The sequence below is a fragment of the Protopterus annectens genome, chromosome 15.part0 (genome assembly GCF_019279795.1).
Source record: "Protopterus annectens isolate FY-2018-M chromosome 15.part0, PAN1.0, whole genome shotgun sequence".
Classification (NCBI taxonomy): domain Eukaryota; kingdom Metazoa; phylum Chordata; order Ceratodontiformes; family Protopteridae; genus Protopterus; species Protopterus annectens.
In genome coordinates this window covers 467,333,800-467,351,706 of record NC_056749.1, presented here as the reverse complement: position 1 = coordinate 467,351,706, position 17,907 = coordinate 467,333,800, and the positions used below count along the sequence as shown (strand labels likewise).

Below are 17,907 nucleotides of genomic sequence, written 5' to 3'. Positions count from 1 at the left end.
TTATATGCTTCTGATAATACTGATATATGTATATAATAAGATTTGTATGAGAAAATGAAATGGGACATATAAAAATAAGTTGTATAATATGTTAAATAACTGTAGGCTTGGTTTCACTGTCATAGAGACTGTAATGACTTGTAAAATACTTTGCGAAGGTTTTGCACTGTTTAGTTTCATTTGTATTACTAAATGAATATCAGTCACTTGCATTTACTAAAATTCCCACCAGAATTTTAAGGGAGACAATTTGGGATGTGGGTTACCTCATGAATAGTGTCCTCGAGTTGTTTTAAAAGCTTCAACACTCAGAATACACGCAGAGAAGCTGAATGCAGTCATTTTGAACTTTGACCCCTGATTTCACACTGACACATCGCAGATTCAAGAAGAACACTGTTCCAGGAAGTAGAACTGCTGTAAATGCGACTTTGTGATGAAAAACAAACTTTATGACATCTAAATGTGAGTTATTCTTTATAACAACTTACCTATTTAAGATGTAATTTATAAAATATGAAAGTTATAATGATTTTAATTGATTCAGTATGCCATAGTAAGCAAGTGAGATATTTTAGAAGGCATAGAAGGTAAAACATATATACACATGTTTTTGAAAGCTTACATGACTGCAACATATTATTGTATATAAATACTTATGATTTAAACATATATAATGTTATAAATCATTTGACTTATCTAATTGACAAGCACAAGTATCATTATGATTATATCTTAGAAGAAACTGTCATGTGACATATTTTAAAGCAGCAGTTCAGATATATAAAATATAGATGGCTTTCTTCACAATGATTTATGTATAACTAGGAATTTACATTGCTGTGCAGTATGATTTGTAAACATATGTATGAGTATAAATATTGTATTTACTGGCAATAATAAGTATGAGAAGAAAGCTTTGGTGCAAGTAATTTAAAGTTTTTAAAACTGTTAACTGCATTTCTATGGCAGAAAGTAGGAATACCCTAATATATATAATGTCTGAACCATAATAGCCTAAGTTATTGAATCCAAATGAACATAAGAACTTATTTTTACAAACTTTTAATAAACTAATATATAGATATGCCCCCCCCCCTTTTTTTTCTCTCTCTCTCTCTTCCTTTCTCTCTCTCTCTCTCTTCTCGGTCCCCATTATCAAGTTTGTTAGAATGCTATTTTGATTATGAGTGTATTATACAAAATAGATGTACATAGTAATATGAGCTGTTTCTAAATGTTCTTATTTGTTTATATGAAGCTGATTTATAAATTGTTTAGCTTTGTCTTACTAGATAATCTAATTAAATGAGGTTAACTTTAGTTAATAATAGTTAGTATTGAATTGATATGGTGGCAGCTGAGGTACTGCTGTTTAGGATAGGGGGATAACTTGAGTGGTATGTGCTACTCAAAGTTGGAGTTCTTAACTCCAGGCTGGGTGCAATGTTTAATCCTAATATTATTTTCACCTGTTTATTGTTGTTTGTATATAGTTCTGACATCCACAACACATTTTATAAACTCATTGTCACTACAAATAAAAGTGAAGCTTATACAAAATCCCATAAGATTTTCAATAAATACAACTATAATTAATGGTACACCTAAAGGAGGAGGTATAATATCATTTATTTTGTTAATTGTTATTCTGATTATATGTTTTATATGTTTATAAAAGCTAAATGATTTCTCTAAAAGGAATTTCTTTAAACATTAATGGACTGAATAACCCATGTAAAAGGGCAAGTTTAATGAGATACATTAATTTGCATAGGGCCAACTTAGTATTCCTTCAAGAAACACATCTCCTGAAAAGGATATTGATAAATTAGCCACTAATAAATATACAGTCTTGGTTAGTTCAGAACACACTCAGAAAAAGAGGAGTGGCTATTTTATGGAATAAAAGTATGCCCATACCTAAAACTATTAAGTCTTATAAAGATGATAAAGGAATGTTTTGTATGGTTACAATACAGATTAATGGAAAGACATATACATTAATCAATGTATATTGGATACCAGGAATTGGCATTAATACAGTGAAACACCATCTCAATAAGATCATATCATTTTCTATAGGAGATATTATTTTAGCAGGTGACTTTAATTGTATCCTACATGAAAAAGATACTACTACTATAGGAAAAAGGAAAATTACATCTAATGCAAAACATTTAAAGGATTTTGTTAATTTATATCATTTGAATGATATTAATAATCAGATAGATTCAAAATCATTACCATACACTTTTTTTTCTAACAGATATAAAACTTATTCAAAAATAGATAGAGTCTTTATTTCTAACCAGATGGTAACAGACTTAATTCATTCTAAAATCATTTCGTGTCCTATATCAGATCATAATTCAATTGTCTTTGAGTTTATGATAAAAAGTACTTACAATGTTCAGATCAAAAGGGTACCAGCATACTTAACTCAACTAAAAGACTATAAAGATTATATACTTTCAGAAGTGCAACATTTTTTAGACTTAAACAATACACCTGAAGTCTCCATTGTTTATGTTTGGGATGCTTTAAAATCATATTTATATGGACAAAGTATCAGATGGTATAATAATAAAAGGAAATCTTGGGACAAGGAATTAATAGACATTCAAAACAAATTAGACTCATACAAACATAATAATAAAGAAAATATTGTGGACAAAAAAGTAATTGAAGAAATAAATAAATTAAATGAGAAATACAAAGAAATTTTAACTCATAAAGTTAAAATAACATTAGAGAAATATAAGTTTTTGTCTTACTCAATAAGTCCCAAATACTTACATAGACTTAAAAATAAAACAAAAAGGTTGAATAAACAAAATCATATCAAAGACATTTTCTCTCCAAGGAAAAAGAAGAATGTTTCTAGTTTACCATAAATATTAGATTAATTTAGAAATCACTTTCACAAAATTAATCATAATAACATTAACATGGAGCCTAAAGATAAAATAAAGAAATTTATAACTACAAACATGAACAAAAAACTTAATAAACAACAGACTAAACTAATGGATAAAAATATTTCATATACAGAGGTTATTACACAAATAAACAAGCTTAAATCAAACAAAGCACCAGGTAATGATGGTATTATACGAGAGATCTATAAAATTCTTCCCAAAAGTACTTACTCATTAATACATAAGGTTTTTATTTTGGCCCAAAATGAGTTAACAACTCCCCCATCTTGGCAATACACATTTATTTCACCAATTTTAAAACCCAATAAAGACCCAACCAGATGCACTTCATATAGACCTATTTCATTACTTAATGTTGACTATAAAATGTTTATGAGTATTTTTGCTGATAGATTAAAGACAATCATCCCAGGCATTATAGATATAGACCAGACAGGCTTTATTGTAAATAGAAATACTTTTGATAATATAAGGAGAACTTTAACGTTAATTGATTTTGCAAATAGGAAAAAGAAAGATTTAACACTTATTAGTCTTGATATAAGTTCAGCATTTGATTCAGTAAGTTGGGACTACTTGTTTATCTTACTGAAGTGCACAAACTTCTCAGATGCATTTGTAAATCTAATTGAACATCTATATAAAGGAGCATTGGCTTACATTAAGATAGGAACATATGTCTCACAAAAAATACCCATTTTAAAAGGTACAAAACAAGGGTTTCCACTCTCTCCACTATTATTTACTTTAATAATGGTGCCTTGGGCTAATTTGATCAGAAACAGTACTGATATAGAAGGATTTGATATAGATGAAAATACAATATCTAAAATTCAACTTTTTGCAGATGATGTTCTAATTACATCAGCAGGATCTAACTCTTCTATGCAGTCCTTATTTGATAAAATGATGGATTTTAAAAATATCTCTGGTTTAATATTCAATGAAGAAAAAACTAAAATATTACCAATATACACACGAAAAAATGTCCTCATTAATGATTTTAACAAATATATGCCCAACTCAGGTCAGATAACTTACTTAGGTATAATATTAACTAAAGATATCAAATCTATTATACATAATAACTATAGTACCTGTCTTCTTAATATACAAAATCTTTTCAATAGCTGGAACAATGTGTTTTTTACCATGGAAGAGAGACTCACAATTATTAAAATGATAGTATTCCCTAAGATATTATACTTAATACAATCAATAATACTCCCACCTACAAAAATAATTATTAAGAAATTGAATTCACTAATGTTAAATTTCTTATGGGCACCTAATAGACCTAGGATTGCATTAAAGAAACATACTAATAGCTGGTCTCAAGGGGGCATTTCATTTCCAGACTTTAATTTATATACTATCTCTTCTATTATAAAAGTTATTACTTTGTTAATAGATCAGTCATATGTTGCAAGATGGAAAGATTACTGGGAACTAATTAGCATTCACTTCATGAAAATCTCTTTAATACATAAAAATATTATTGTAAATAACCCCATGTTATGGTTACTAAAAGAATTTTGTACTTCATCCATTACACCAAAATATATAGTTAGTTACCCATTAAACATTATTATCAGTTATCGTAATTTTATATTCATGCATCCTAAGTATAAAGAATGGAATTTTATTCTATTCCCTATAATGTATACACAAGGTATGCTTTTGTCAATCACCTCTGAAAGAACTCTTTTAGTCACAGAGAATGATCTAAAGTACTGGTATCAGTTACTATCTGATAATAAAGTAAAAAATTTAGACTTCTTAAAACAAGAATTTGATTTGAGAGAAACATGTTGGTTAGAAATTCAGACTTTTAGACATCTTATTAATAAAATTGATTTAATGTCTTTAACAGTTAAATAATCTGTTCCAATACTGATTGATTACTTGATATTAAATTTACAACATAGAGTTTCTGATAAAGGTAAGCTCTCATACATACATAAAATTATCAGAGAAGAAACTCATTACAGTTCAGATACCTATTGGAATTATTTCATTTCCATTAATGGTGAATCACCAAAACAACAAGATAAACAATATATATTGGAATCTGCTTATAAAACTACTTCTTCCATTAATTGGAGACTTTTTACTTGGAAATTTTTATATAGATCCTTCTATACACCTTTAATGATGAATAAAATAAATAATAAAGACAACTTATGTAAAAGATGTAATGTAGAAATAAATGCTGATTGGGCACATATGTTTTATGACTGTATAAAATTGAAGGAATATTGGAAGTTAATCAATGATTTTTGCAGGCCCTTTTCACAGATAATTTCATTGTTTCTAAATCACTTATATTATTTAACACACCTGTTCCTAAAAGTGTTAAAAAAGTCAAACTTCCCTTATTATGGTCTATTCTAGCAGTGGCTAGAAAAATAATAACCAGAAATTGGATTTCAGATACCCCTCCTTCATTTAATGAATTTAAAAATGTTATGACTGAAGTGTGTCATATGGAATTGATGACAATAAAATCAAGAACTACTAGAAAAACATCTTATTATATTATATGGGATACTTTACAAAACCTGTTAAAAAATCTTAGTTTCAATAGCATGACATTATAGTTTAATCAATTGATTTGATTTGTAGTGGATGTCTTTGTAAATACTTTGGTTATTTTATTGAATGTTATAACTATTTTTATTTTAATTGCTTGTATAAAATTGTTATGATATTTATTTTGTATGTTAAAAACAATAAACTTGTTTTAAAAAAAAAAGAAAGCAAGGAGGAAAAGGATGGCATCAGAAAGCAACGAGGAAAAGGACAGCATCAGAAAGCTACGAGGAAAAGGATAGCATCAGAAAGCAACGAGGAAAAGGATAGCATCAGAAAGCAACGAGGAAAAGTATAGCATCAGAAAGCAACAAGGAAAAGGATGGCATCAGAAAGCAACGAGGAAAAGGACAGCATCAGAAAGCAACGAGGAAAAGGCTAGCATCAGAAAGCAACGAGGAAAAGGATAGCATCAGAAAGCAACGAGGAAAAGGATAGCATCAGAAAGCAATGAGAAAAAGGATGGCATCAGAAAGCAACGATTAAAAGGATGGCATCAGAAAGCAATGAGGAAATGGATGGCATCAGAAAGCAACGAGGAAAAAGATAACATCAGAAAGCAATGAGGAAAAGGATAGCATCAGAAAGCAAGGAGGAAAAGGATGGCATCAGAAAGCAACGAGGAAAAGGACAGCATCAGAAAGCTACGAGGAAAAGGCTTGCATCAGAAAGCAACGAGGAAAAGGATAGCATCAGAAAGCAACGAGGAAAAGGATAGCATCAGAAAGCAACAAGGAAAAGGATGGCATCAGAAAGCAACGAGGAAAAGGGCAGCATCAGAAAGCAATGAGGAAAAGGCTAGCATCAGAAAGCAACGAGGAAAAGGATAGCATCAGAAAGCAATGAGGAAAAGGATAGCATCAGAAAGCAACGAGGAAAAGGATAGCATCAGAAAGCAACGAGGAAAAGGATGGCATCAGAAAGCAATGAGGAAAAGGATGGCATCAGAAAGTAACGAGGAAAAGGATGGCATCAGAAAGCAACGAGGAAAAAGATAACATCAGAAAGCAACGAGGAAAAAGATAGCATCAGAAAGCAATGAGGAAAAGGATGGCATCAGAAAGCAATGAGGAAAAGGACGGCATCAGAAAGCAACGAGGAAAAGGCTAGCATCAGAAAGCAATGAGGAAAAGGATAGCATCAGAAAGCAACGAGGAAAAGGATGGCATCAGAAAGCAACGAGGAAAAGGCTAGCATCAGAAAGCAATGAGGAAAAGGATAGCATCAGAAAGCAATGAGGAAAAGGATGGCATCAGAAAGTTACGAGGAAAAGGATGGCATCTGAAAGCATCAAGGAAAAGGATGGCATCAGAAAGCAATGAGGAAAAGGACAACATCAGAAAGCAACGAGGAAAAGGCTAGCATCAGAAAGCAACGAGGAAAAGGATGGCATCAGAAAGCAATGAGGAAAAGGATGGCATCAGAAAGCAATGAGGAAAAGGATGGCATCAGAAAGCAACGTGGAAAAGGATAACATCAGAAAGCAACGAGGAAAAGGATAACATCAGAAAGCAATGAGGAAAAGGCTAGCATCAGAAAGCAACGAGGAAAAGGATGGCATCAGAAAGCAATGAGGAAAATGATGGCATCAGAAAGTTACGAGGAAAAGGATGGCATCAGAAAGCAACGAGGAAAAAGATAACATCAGAAAGCAACGAGGAAAAGGATAGCATCAGAAAGCAATGAGGAAAAGGATGGCATCAGAAAGCAATGAGGAAAAGGACGGCATCAGAAAGCAACGAGGAAAAGGCTAGCATCAGAAAGCAATGAGGAAAAGGATAGCATCAGAAAGCAACGAGGAAAAGGATGGCATCAGAAAGCAATGAGGAAAAGGCTAGGATCAGAAAGCAATGAGGAAAAGGATAGCATCAGAAAGCAATGAGGAAAAGGATGGCATCAGAAAGTTACGAGGAAAAGGATGGCATCTGAAAGCATCAAGGAAAAGGATGGCATCAGAAAGCAATGAGGAAAAGGACAACATCAGAAAGCAATGAGGAAAAGGCTAGCATCAGAAAGCAACGAGGAAAAGGATGGCATCAGAAAGCAATGAGGAAAAGGATGTCATCAGAAAGCAATGAGGAAAAGGATGGCATCAGAAAGCAACGTGGAAAAGGATAACATCAGAAAGCAACGAGGAAAAGGATGGCATCAGAAAGCAATGAGGAAAAGGCTAGCATCAGAAAGCAACGAGGAAAAGGATGGCATCAGAAAGCAATGAGGAAAATGATAGCATCAGAAAGCAATGAGGAAAAGGCTAGCATCAGAAAGCATCGAGGAAAAGGATAACATCAGAAAGCAACGAGGAAAAGGATGGCATCAGAAAGCAACGAGGAAAAGGACAGCATCAGAAAGCTACGAGGAAAAGGACAGCATCAGAAAGCAACGAGGAAAAGGATAGCATCAGAAAGGGATGGCATCAGAAAGCAACGAGGAAAAGGATGGCATCAGAAAGCAACGAGGAAAAGGCTAGCATCAGAAAACAATGAGGAAAAGGATGGCATCAGAAAGCAATGAGGAAAAGGATAGCATCAGAAAGCTACGAGGAAAAGGCTAGCGTCAGAAAGCAATGAGGAAAAGGATGGCATCAGAAAGCAATGAGGAAAAGGATGGCATCAGAAAGCAACGAGGAAAAGGATAACATCAGAAAGCAATGAGGAAAAGGATGGCATCAGAAAGCAATGAGGAAAAGGCTAGCATCAGAAAGCAACGAGGAAAAGGATGGCATCAGAAAGCAATGAGGAAAAGGATAGCATCAGAAAGCAACGAGGAAAAGGCTAGCATCAGAAAGCATCGAGGAAAAGGATAACATCAGAAAGCAATGAGGAAAAGGATGGCATCAGAAAGCAATGAAGAAAATGGTAGCAGCAGTGTACCCCAATTCAGTTAACGTGTCATGACAGACCTTGAACAGGTAACATTTGTTCTGTTCCAGTGTTTTCATTTTGCTCTCTGACCCTTCTGCCCTTCTAGACCTTGGTCAACTACAGCATTAATGCTGATATTATCCAGAAGTAAGCCTTGATCTCTACCAGGAGCACACCTTTAACAAAGCAAATGCAACTGCTCCCCCAAGAAGGCAGACATGACCTCTAACTGCTTAATCCTCCATCTATTAACTCAGACCTCTAGCAGTAATGCCTCACAAAATGGGCATTACTGGAGAAATAACAGACCACCCAGTGGCATTATGAAGGCCAACGCCACACACATCCACCCTCTACACCCCTAGAAGTCTATTATTTCTCCTGTAATGCCCTCCCTGGAAGGCATTATTGCACTTAGGTACCACACTACTTGTTAAATTGTTTCATATTTTTTTTTTTTTATTATTGATATATACTTTTATATTTTAAAGTAAAATAGTTCCACCTAATGTTTCATAGTTGCTGTAGCATATGTAGTTGTTACTGTAGGAAGTATTTTACATCTAAAATAAATGTTTTATAAGTATTTAATGTCAACACATACACACATGCAAAGGCACACACACACACACAAATGTGCCTAGCAATTATAGACGCTTTATTGACTAAATACACCAAGTATCTTTTTGTAATAAAATTAATGAAAAATGCATTGCAACACCCCACTCCCACCCCATGCCTCTCATCTATCCCTAATTTTGCAAAATGCCTCTGATTTCTCCTTATATTCTTACTCTGATAGACTCTTGTTTTTATTACTAACTTGAATTTTTAAGGAAAGAAGTTGAGACGTATGCTCTCTCCCTCCCCCTCTCATCGCTCACTCTCACTGTCTGACAGACTCAAAAGCACACACATACTCAAGCAGATGCATTGCCTTTTCTTTTCTTTTTCCAGCTTAATAAATGTGGCTTTTTAAGCCATGCTTAGCAAGGTGAAAGTAAAACTGCAAGTCCTCATAGCTGCTGCTACAGTTACATTTGCTAGTTGTGTGATTTTTTTTTTTTAATTTTGCACTCGCTAAATAACAAAGATGTACTTAGTGAGCATAAATAAAGATGGTAGCTGTTTGCTTTTTTTCAGTCCGTGCTCCACGGCATCTTAATATACTGTCATGGAATAGAAGACATTTTTTTATGGAGTGATATCTATGCACTACTAGCCCGCTCGAGAATATTCAGTGTACATTTTGCCAGTTATCTAAGCTCAGAATAGTGAATGCATTTGTTAGAAAAAGCCTCATACTGACTCCCAAAGTCAGCACAGTTTGAATATCCCAGTGGGCAGCTCATACCTCTGGTGTGCCACACTCTGTGCCCACTAAAATGAGTTTACCTTTTCCTGAGTGCACCTCTTCATGAGTGGCACAGATATGGAGCAGCTGGTTTATCATTACCCTTGTCAGTACCTCTCTTTCCAAGGATTTCCTGTTTGTCAAGATCTGTAACTAATTCTGTATTTTTATCTGGTCCTGGGAATTTGTCTTGTGGTGGTTGCTCTTCTGTCTTGTCTCCTGATCACTTCAGCATATAATCAACCTTAACTATTATTTTGCTAACATCTATGAAGACATTCATATCTTCTGCCATTTGAAACTCTGTTTTTTCCTATACTTTACCCATTTCCCATGCACACTTGGTGTAACCAATAATAAAAACTAGATTGCAGACGCTAGTGAGATTTATGCCTTCATCAAGAGCATTACCAAAAACTACAAACTCTAAATGCAGAAATACAAGTCCTAAAGGTAAAGACCATAAGTGATGGAGCTAACATTACCAGGTCAGAGGATAAATCAAACACAAATGATGGCACCACCATCACCAAGTCAGAGACTAAAGCAAAGACAAATGATGGCACCACCATCACCAAGTCAGAGACTAAAGCAAACACAAATGATGGCACCACCATCACCAAGTCAGAGACTAAAGCAAACACAAATGATGGCACTACCATCACCAAGTCAGAGACTAAAGCATACACAAATGATGTTATTAAAATTGCCAGGTCAGAGACTAAAGCAAACACAAATGATGGAACTACCATCTCCAGGTCAAAGAGACTAAAGCAAAAACAAATGATAGAACTAGCATCTCCAGGTTAGAGATTAAGCACAACGCAAATGATGGAACTAACATTTTTTGGTCTGAGACTAAAATAAACATAACTGAACAGATAAACCTGATGAAGAACTGTAGGCTGAATTGTTTATTTAATGCTGTGACTACCTTCTCCTGGTCATTTTGAATAAATGCCAAATAAAATGTTTAAGAAATTGTTAAGACATATTTTTTCATTTGCTCAAATTAAACAAAAAAATAATTGCACATTGAAACTTTGCATAAATAATTTTTGCAATATGAAGACAATTATGTAACTTAGTTTGATGAATGCATGCAGCTCTAAAACATATATACTGTACAATGTTGCTGATTTTTGTGTAAATGTTGGTTTGACAGCTATTAAGGATATTATAAAACGTTCAATTTGTGTAAAACCAAAGTCAGGTAAAACAGGTAATGTAAGTGGCAGATAAATGTGAAAAAATTACTTGGTCAAATATTTCATCAAATGATGGCCGTCTCTCTTCCACTTCATTCCAGCACTGCTTCATTAACTGAATGCATTCCAAAGGAGCATGGTCAGGGCATACCACCGGTCTGCACATCGGGGGAGGTTTCTTTAATTTCTGAATTATTTCTAGAAATCAGATATATAATCAAATAAAGAATATACATTATTCCACCACTGCATCTATTTAAATGTCTACATAGTTAGCTTACAGCTATTATAGTTCTGAGAGATCTCAGATAGTTAACTATACATTGTGCAAATATATTGAACTATAATTCAATTTAGTATCTCCCACAGATAATTTTAGGTATTTAAATTATTAATAAAATGAGAACAAGAAGTAAGCTCATCAAAAACTTAGGGAGAAACAAACAACACTTCCTCAGAGAATCCATGCACTTTAATAAAATATATACAAGAACACCAAAAGCTCTCACACAAATAGGTTTTCTGAGAACGCCCCATGCATGTGTACATTTGTCTCTCCTATTATTTTACCTAGAGCTCTGCCAGCTGTAACAGTGAATCAGCATTTATACATTCTCTTTATCTTATACCATTTTATATAGTCAATTTAGCTATCAAAATAGTTTCCTTACCACAGCTTTTCTATCTTCCTTTGCAGTTCTGCTTCAGACATGGCAGAGCTATAACCCCTCTTTTAAAATTCTTTGTATTTTTTGAAGCAGTCAGTTTACCAGTCTGTCAACCACAAATTTTAGCATATTTTTATATTTACTTTGTGTCTTAACCAAGTGAATGTTTTAGGCAATATGACCTTCTCATTAAGCTAACCTTGGAGAACTGTTTAAATTATTTTCTCAGGCTTACGTAAGAAGCACATAGTGACTGTGGTAATCAAACTAAAGGCTACATGGCGATTAACAATTCATAGCTTCAGTCCTCTGCACTAAAATGACAGGCAATTCCTCCTAACCTGTAAGATTTGAGCCTTTTGCTAATCATTTATCAGCTATGTCTTGCTCTTTTACTTTGTGTATTAATGGCAGCAAGTTTCTGTTGTTTCTTTTATATTCATTTCTAAATATAGTATGCCATCCAATTAGCATTAAATCCAGACAAACTGTGAGTTTCATATTCCCATTCAGAGAGTCCCTGAAGGTGAGATGACAGATGTAGAAGCATGAGTCAAAACCATGATTGTTCATAGGGTCATAGATATATACTAGGCTAATGACCATTATGCCATGCAACCCAAATGTGGTCCAGAAATTTGATTTATATAGGAGGTGATTTTACGGTCTGTGTCCATCAGAGGCATAGGTGCCAGACCATGGGTGAATTTCCTATGACCCATCCATTGGTCCAAGTTGTGCTTAAATAGGATTAGGGAGCAACTCTGCTTCACATGGATGGGGTACCTGTTCCAGTGAATAGGAAGTCTCTTAAGAAACATATCTGTTTCTCCAACATGTCCTATTCATGCTACAAGCAAAATGTAGGTCTTTTGATATAGTAGCTCTGTTTGCTTTACAGATGTGCAAAAGGTTCATCAAAACAAGGTCCAGGAATGCCTTATATGCCAGGCAAAGATCACTCCTCAGAAGTCTGTATGATACTGAGTAAAAAGAAAGGCCTTTGAGGCAGTCAGAGTAGGTGTCTTTACTTCCTGCATTCTTTTTGTAAAGAACCTTTGTGGATGCTACAGTTGCTGCATGTATCTGGTTAGATACATACTGAAGGGGGCATTATACTCTGTGATGGACACCTCTGGACCTAGATGCCATGCCCTTACTTATAAGCTGAGCATCATTGAAGGATTTTCATAATATCTTGGATAAATGTTGGTCAAAGGCTATGTTACTTATCGATATGAGTTCCCAGATACCAGACTAGTGAATCTACTTTTAAGGGTATTTTATTGATGACATATTTACCTGTAGTAACCAGCTTCCCAAAAGGTACTATAATGTATTCCTTGATATTGGGTTTTAAGCTGTGGCTTTGGCACCAAGTGTTTGTCTGTGTTAGACCTTCCTGAAGGTGTTCTTATCTTAGGGAGATTCAATGACTGCTTCCAGTTTGCAATCATCTGTGACTTTGGTTAGCCAGTAGCCATTGACATTATCTTTGACTTCCAAGAAGTAGATGCCAATGAGGAGTGGGCTCAGCACAGACCCATGAGGAACTCCACCAGTGACTGGCTCCTTTATGGGGATGAACTCACTGATCCTTACCTCTTGGGTATTATCTGTGAGTCAGCTTGCTATCCAGCATGTTATAAAGGGTTTTATGCCTGTTCTCAAGGTTTGTTTACAGTGCCTAAGTGGGGTATTGTACCAAATGCTTTAGCCAGATCCAGGTATCCAGTATGCCCAACTTTTCCATCAACCATTGCTTAGTGTCCTTTTCAGAGAAGTCTACCATGCTGAGTAAGCATGACTTTCCTTTGTCAAAGTTAAAACTGGGATGACCCCAGCATCAAGAGGTCTCCTGTATCCTTGTGGATAATTTTTATGATAATTCTTTCCACTAGTCAGATTAATAGATCTGCAGTTTCCAGGACTTGTTGAAGGTTCTCCCCTATGAAGGGTGATGACCATCACAGTCCTCCATTCTCATGGCACACAGCCTGTTTAAAACTATGGTTAAGTAGTGACTCCATGGGTCAGTCATATTTTAGACTGTTCAGGAGGCATCCCAATAAATTATAGGGGTCCACCGAGACTCTGTTCTTGGCTTTAGTGAGCATAACCAGGGCATACTCCCTAGTTATAGTTGAAGAGGTTATGTTTGATGCTATTTCTTGGGGGATGGTTGCTGGAGTAAATCTGGAACTGAATTTGTCTGCTCACAGGTTCACTATATTGCCAGGCTCTGTGAATGTTGCACCATTAGCCATCAGTTCAGCACATTGCAGTGTGCTGACCTTGAGGTTACTGACATAACTGAAGAAGATCTTATGGTTATCCTTCACATGAAAGGCTATCTTAACATCAGAGTTGGCTTTGTTTTATCTAATTAGCCCTCTTAGTTGCTATTTAGTTTGAGGAAAGTTTTTTATCTTTATGGGAATTACCCTTCCTGATTTTTGTCATACTTTTTTTTTTCCTTTTGTTGTATATCCTGTTTAATTTGAGATTCCACCAGGGAAGTTTGTTTCTCATGCTAGTTCTAGGTTAACTCATAGGTTCATAGGTTCATACTAGGCTATCTGCCCTAGGGCATTTATAAGCCTAGCCAGAGTGTGTGTGGCTTTCACCACCCCTTAGGATGAGAATACTATGCCCTTTTAGGGTTTAGTTTACTGTGCCTCTGTCTAGTAGTGACACAGAGATGACCCCTGGGGTAAACCTATGATCTCGTCGAGATTTCTCTTGAATAGAGTCAGTGAGGGGCTCTGCCTAACATGGACTGAGATTCTGTTCCAGAGTGTAGGGAGCCTCTGGGTTATGAATCTGTCCCTCCAGCATGTCCTATTTATTTCTGTGTTGAGGTTTAAGTCTCTTGTTCTCGTGGCTCTGATGGATTTGGATTTTCTGAGGTGGAGCATGTCCATTAATTCCGGATTGGACATGGCCTTGTACGTCAGGCACAGATCACCTCTGAGTAGGCGGTATGCGACTGAATAGAGCTGGAGTTTTTTCAGTCGGGCAGCATATGACATATGTTTAAGACCCTTTATCCTCTTGGTGAGGAACTTTTGTGGTCTTTCCAACTGCTGCAGGTGTCGGGTGAGGTACATCCCAAATGGAGCATTGTACTCAATCATTGGCCTGATAAGAGAAGAGTACAGGGGCACAATGACCTCTCTTGATCTAGATGTGAAACCCTTCATGATAAGGTGGGCAATATAGAAGGTCTTCCTAACCACTTTGGCAATGTGAGTGTCAAATGAGAGGTTACTGTCAACCTGGGTCCCTAGGTCCCTGATTACCTCTTCCAGATTTAATGGATTACCACCTATGTGGTAATTTGTCGGTACCTTGTTTTTCCCAAAGGGTATGACTATACATTTTTTGGCGTTCAGCTTAAGGCCATGGCTCTGGCACCAATTATCCATTTCTATGAGGCCTCTCTGAAGGATGTTTGTGTCCGCTGGAGTATCAATTATGGCCCAGTTTGCAGTCATCTGCAAACTTTGTCAGCCACAATCCTCCTATGTTTGCCTGTACCTCGGAAAATAAATGCCGAACAAGAGGGGTCCCAGGACTGAGCCCTGTGGGACACCGCTTGTGACTGGCTTAGAGTCTGACATAGCTCCAGCAACTCTGACCCTGTGGGTTCTGTCCTTGAGCCAGTTTGCAACCCATCTTGTGACATATGGGTTTACATTTAAGCTGGTGAGTTTGTCTATGATGCCCGAGTGGGGTATTGTGTCAAAGGCTTTTGCAAGGTCAAGGTAGGCTGTGTGAACTGCCTTACCCTCATCAATGGCCTTAGTGACTGTTTCAAAAATGTTAACCAAGTTCAAAAGGCAGGATCTACCCTTGACAAAGCCAAATTGGGTAGGATCCAATGTCTGTAGGTCCCCAATGTCTTTGTTTACGAGTTCCATAATGATCCTCTCCATAGCTTTGCAGACCAGGCTCGTCAAGCTTATGGGGCGGTAATTTCCAGGGTCCGTAGAAGCACCTCCTTTGTGAAGTGGGGCCACTGTTGCCGTACGCCACTCTTTGGGTACGTATCCTGTAGTAAGGCTAAGATTAAACAGCAGCCTTATGTGTGGGTTTAGTTCCTCTTGGAGTTCATGTAGCACACAGCCCGGGACACCATCCGGTCCCACTGATGCTGTGTTTTTAGCTTTAGAGAGGGCTGGGATAGTTATTTCTCCTATTGGGGGGGAGGGGGAGGAAAAATTTGCACTGAACCTGTCTGCCAGAATGTTGGCAATGTCATTGGGTTCAGTGTATTTTGTGTCATTTTGGACTAACTCTGAGCATATCTGGGAGTTTCCACCCAGGTTGTTAACATAGCTAAAGAAGGCCATGTGATTGTCTTTTGTGTCTTTTGCGATTTTTCTCTCAAAGTTGGCCTTGGATGATTTTATGAGTGATCGTAGTTTTTTGCTAGTACTGATCAGAGATGCCTTCCCTTTTAGGGATTTTGCTCTGTCATGTAGTAGCTTCCTCCTCCTGTTGTAAAGTTTGTTTATGGCTGGGGTCCACCAGACTGGGCGCCTGCCTTTGGGGGAATGGGTCTTGGTTTTATTTGGGATTGCATGATCCATGCATTCTTGAAGGTGCCCATAGAAGGCATTTGCAAAGGATTCAGCAGTGTGGGTTGTGGTTTCCACTGGCCCAGGGGCCTTGAAGGATACCACTTCAGTCTTAAGAAGTGTGAAGTTTGCTTTTGAGAAGTTCTTCACTGTGGTCTTTTGTGCAGGGGTGGGGTGGGATGTGGATTTCCAGTGAGATTAATTTATGGTCTGATCTTACCAAAGAGGGATATACTTCTGGTGTGGAGCATTTTGTCCCCATGTTTGTGATGATCAGGTCTGGTATATTGTCTCCTCTTGTGGGAATGGTGACTAGTTGTTCCATTGCATTTGAGTTTATGAATTCTAGGAACCTTTGGGCTAGGGTGTTGAGTAATGTTCCCAGTCTATGTTTGGGTAGTTGAAGTCTCCCAAAATGATGGTATTTGGAGAGACATTCATACTCTCCAGTGTCTTCAGAAAGGCTGTGTGGGGTTCCTGAGTTTGAGAGGGTGGTCTGTAGCATGCTACAAACTGTAAGGCAGTTTTGCCTATGGTTAGTTGCACCTGGATAGTCTCCGATGCTTCGTGCGTTGCCACTAACCTGGAGGTGTGGGTATCTTTGATGAAAATGGATACTCCCCCTCCTTTTGTGGTTCAGTCCAAGTTTTGGGGCCGGAAAGCATGATATGAGGTAAAACCTGATAGTGCTGGGGTGCTCTCAGGAGCCTTGAACCAGGTTTCAGTCACTGCACAGACATCGATGTTCTCCATACTGAGGAGGGCTTAGAGGGCATGCATCTTGAGGTTTAGACTTCTGGCATTGAGCAGCATTACCCTTAGTTTTTTCCACTTGTGTTTTCTAGGGAGGTAGGTTTGTCATTTGAGCCTTGCCTAAAAAGGCACTATGGGGTGGCAAGAGCCTTGGCCAATATCCGGAAGCCCAGGGTGACAGGTGCAAGCCATCCCTTGAAGCAGCGTGGCTTGTCAAGCATGTCATCCCAAGCAGACAGACATTGATCCCCTTAGAATGACACCAGTAATTAAGCCAATTGTTAAAACTGATCATTTTGTCTTTGTACTGTGGCATCATTCTTGGTGAGGGTAAGATGCTGCTCAGGGTCAGGGTCATACCGGCCTGGGCTACATAATCAGAGAGCTCCTCTATGTCTCTTTTCATGTAGTCCAGGGAGGTACGTCTCAGGTCGTTCACACCGGCATGTACAATGACTGAGTCATATTTGTACTTGCTGTGGAGTGACCTGAGTGCTTGTGTTATGTGGCGGATTCTAGCTCCCTACAGGCAGCTTACTGTGACCTTTTCCTTGTTCAGTCTGGTGAGCGGGACGTCAGTGTGTCTGACTATGGAGTCACCTATTACAAGTGTGTCTGGCATGTTGTTTGGCCTTAAGGGCTGTGACTGTTTAGCACACTGACTTTGTGAACTATGTGTTGCATGTGCTATGTCTTGAGGTGGTGGTTGCTTGGGTGTCTGCTTTGGAGGCCTCTGTTGTTTTGGTAGATTTTTAATCAGTGCCTCTGAGTATGTTTTTGTGTTTTTATGTGTTTGGTTTGCAGTTGTGATAGTTCTATGTGAGACTGGGTTTGTGGTGTGCGTGATTACCTTCTCCTCCTGACTGGTCTTGCCAGTATTGAACTGAGAGAGCTCAGCCTCCAGTTTGGCTATATAGTTGCATCTCTCGCATATATTTGTATT

The 17,907-nt window shown here is 37.1% G+C and overlaps 1 protein-coding gene across 1 annotated transcript in view; it reads right to left on the bottom strand.

Annotated features, from left to right (window-relative positions):
- Window positions 1–17,907, bottom strand: part of GUCY2F (guanylate cyclase 2F, retinal) — a 571,373-nt gene that overhangs the window by 159,818 nt on the left and 393,648 nt on the right. Inside the window, exon 11 of the mRNA XM_044057284.1 lies at window positions 11,010–11,158. Within this exon, the coding sequence (XP_043913219.1) occupies window positions 11,010–11,158 (149 nt within the window). The remainder of the gene's footprint in view (window positions 1–11,009; window positions 11,159–17,907) is intronic.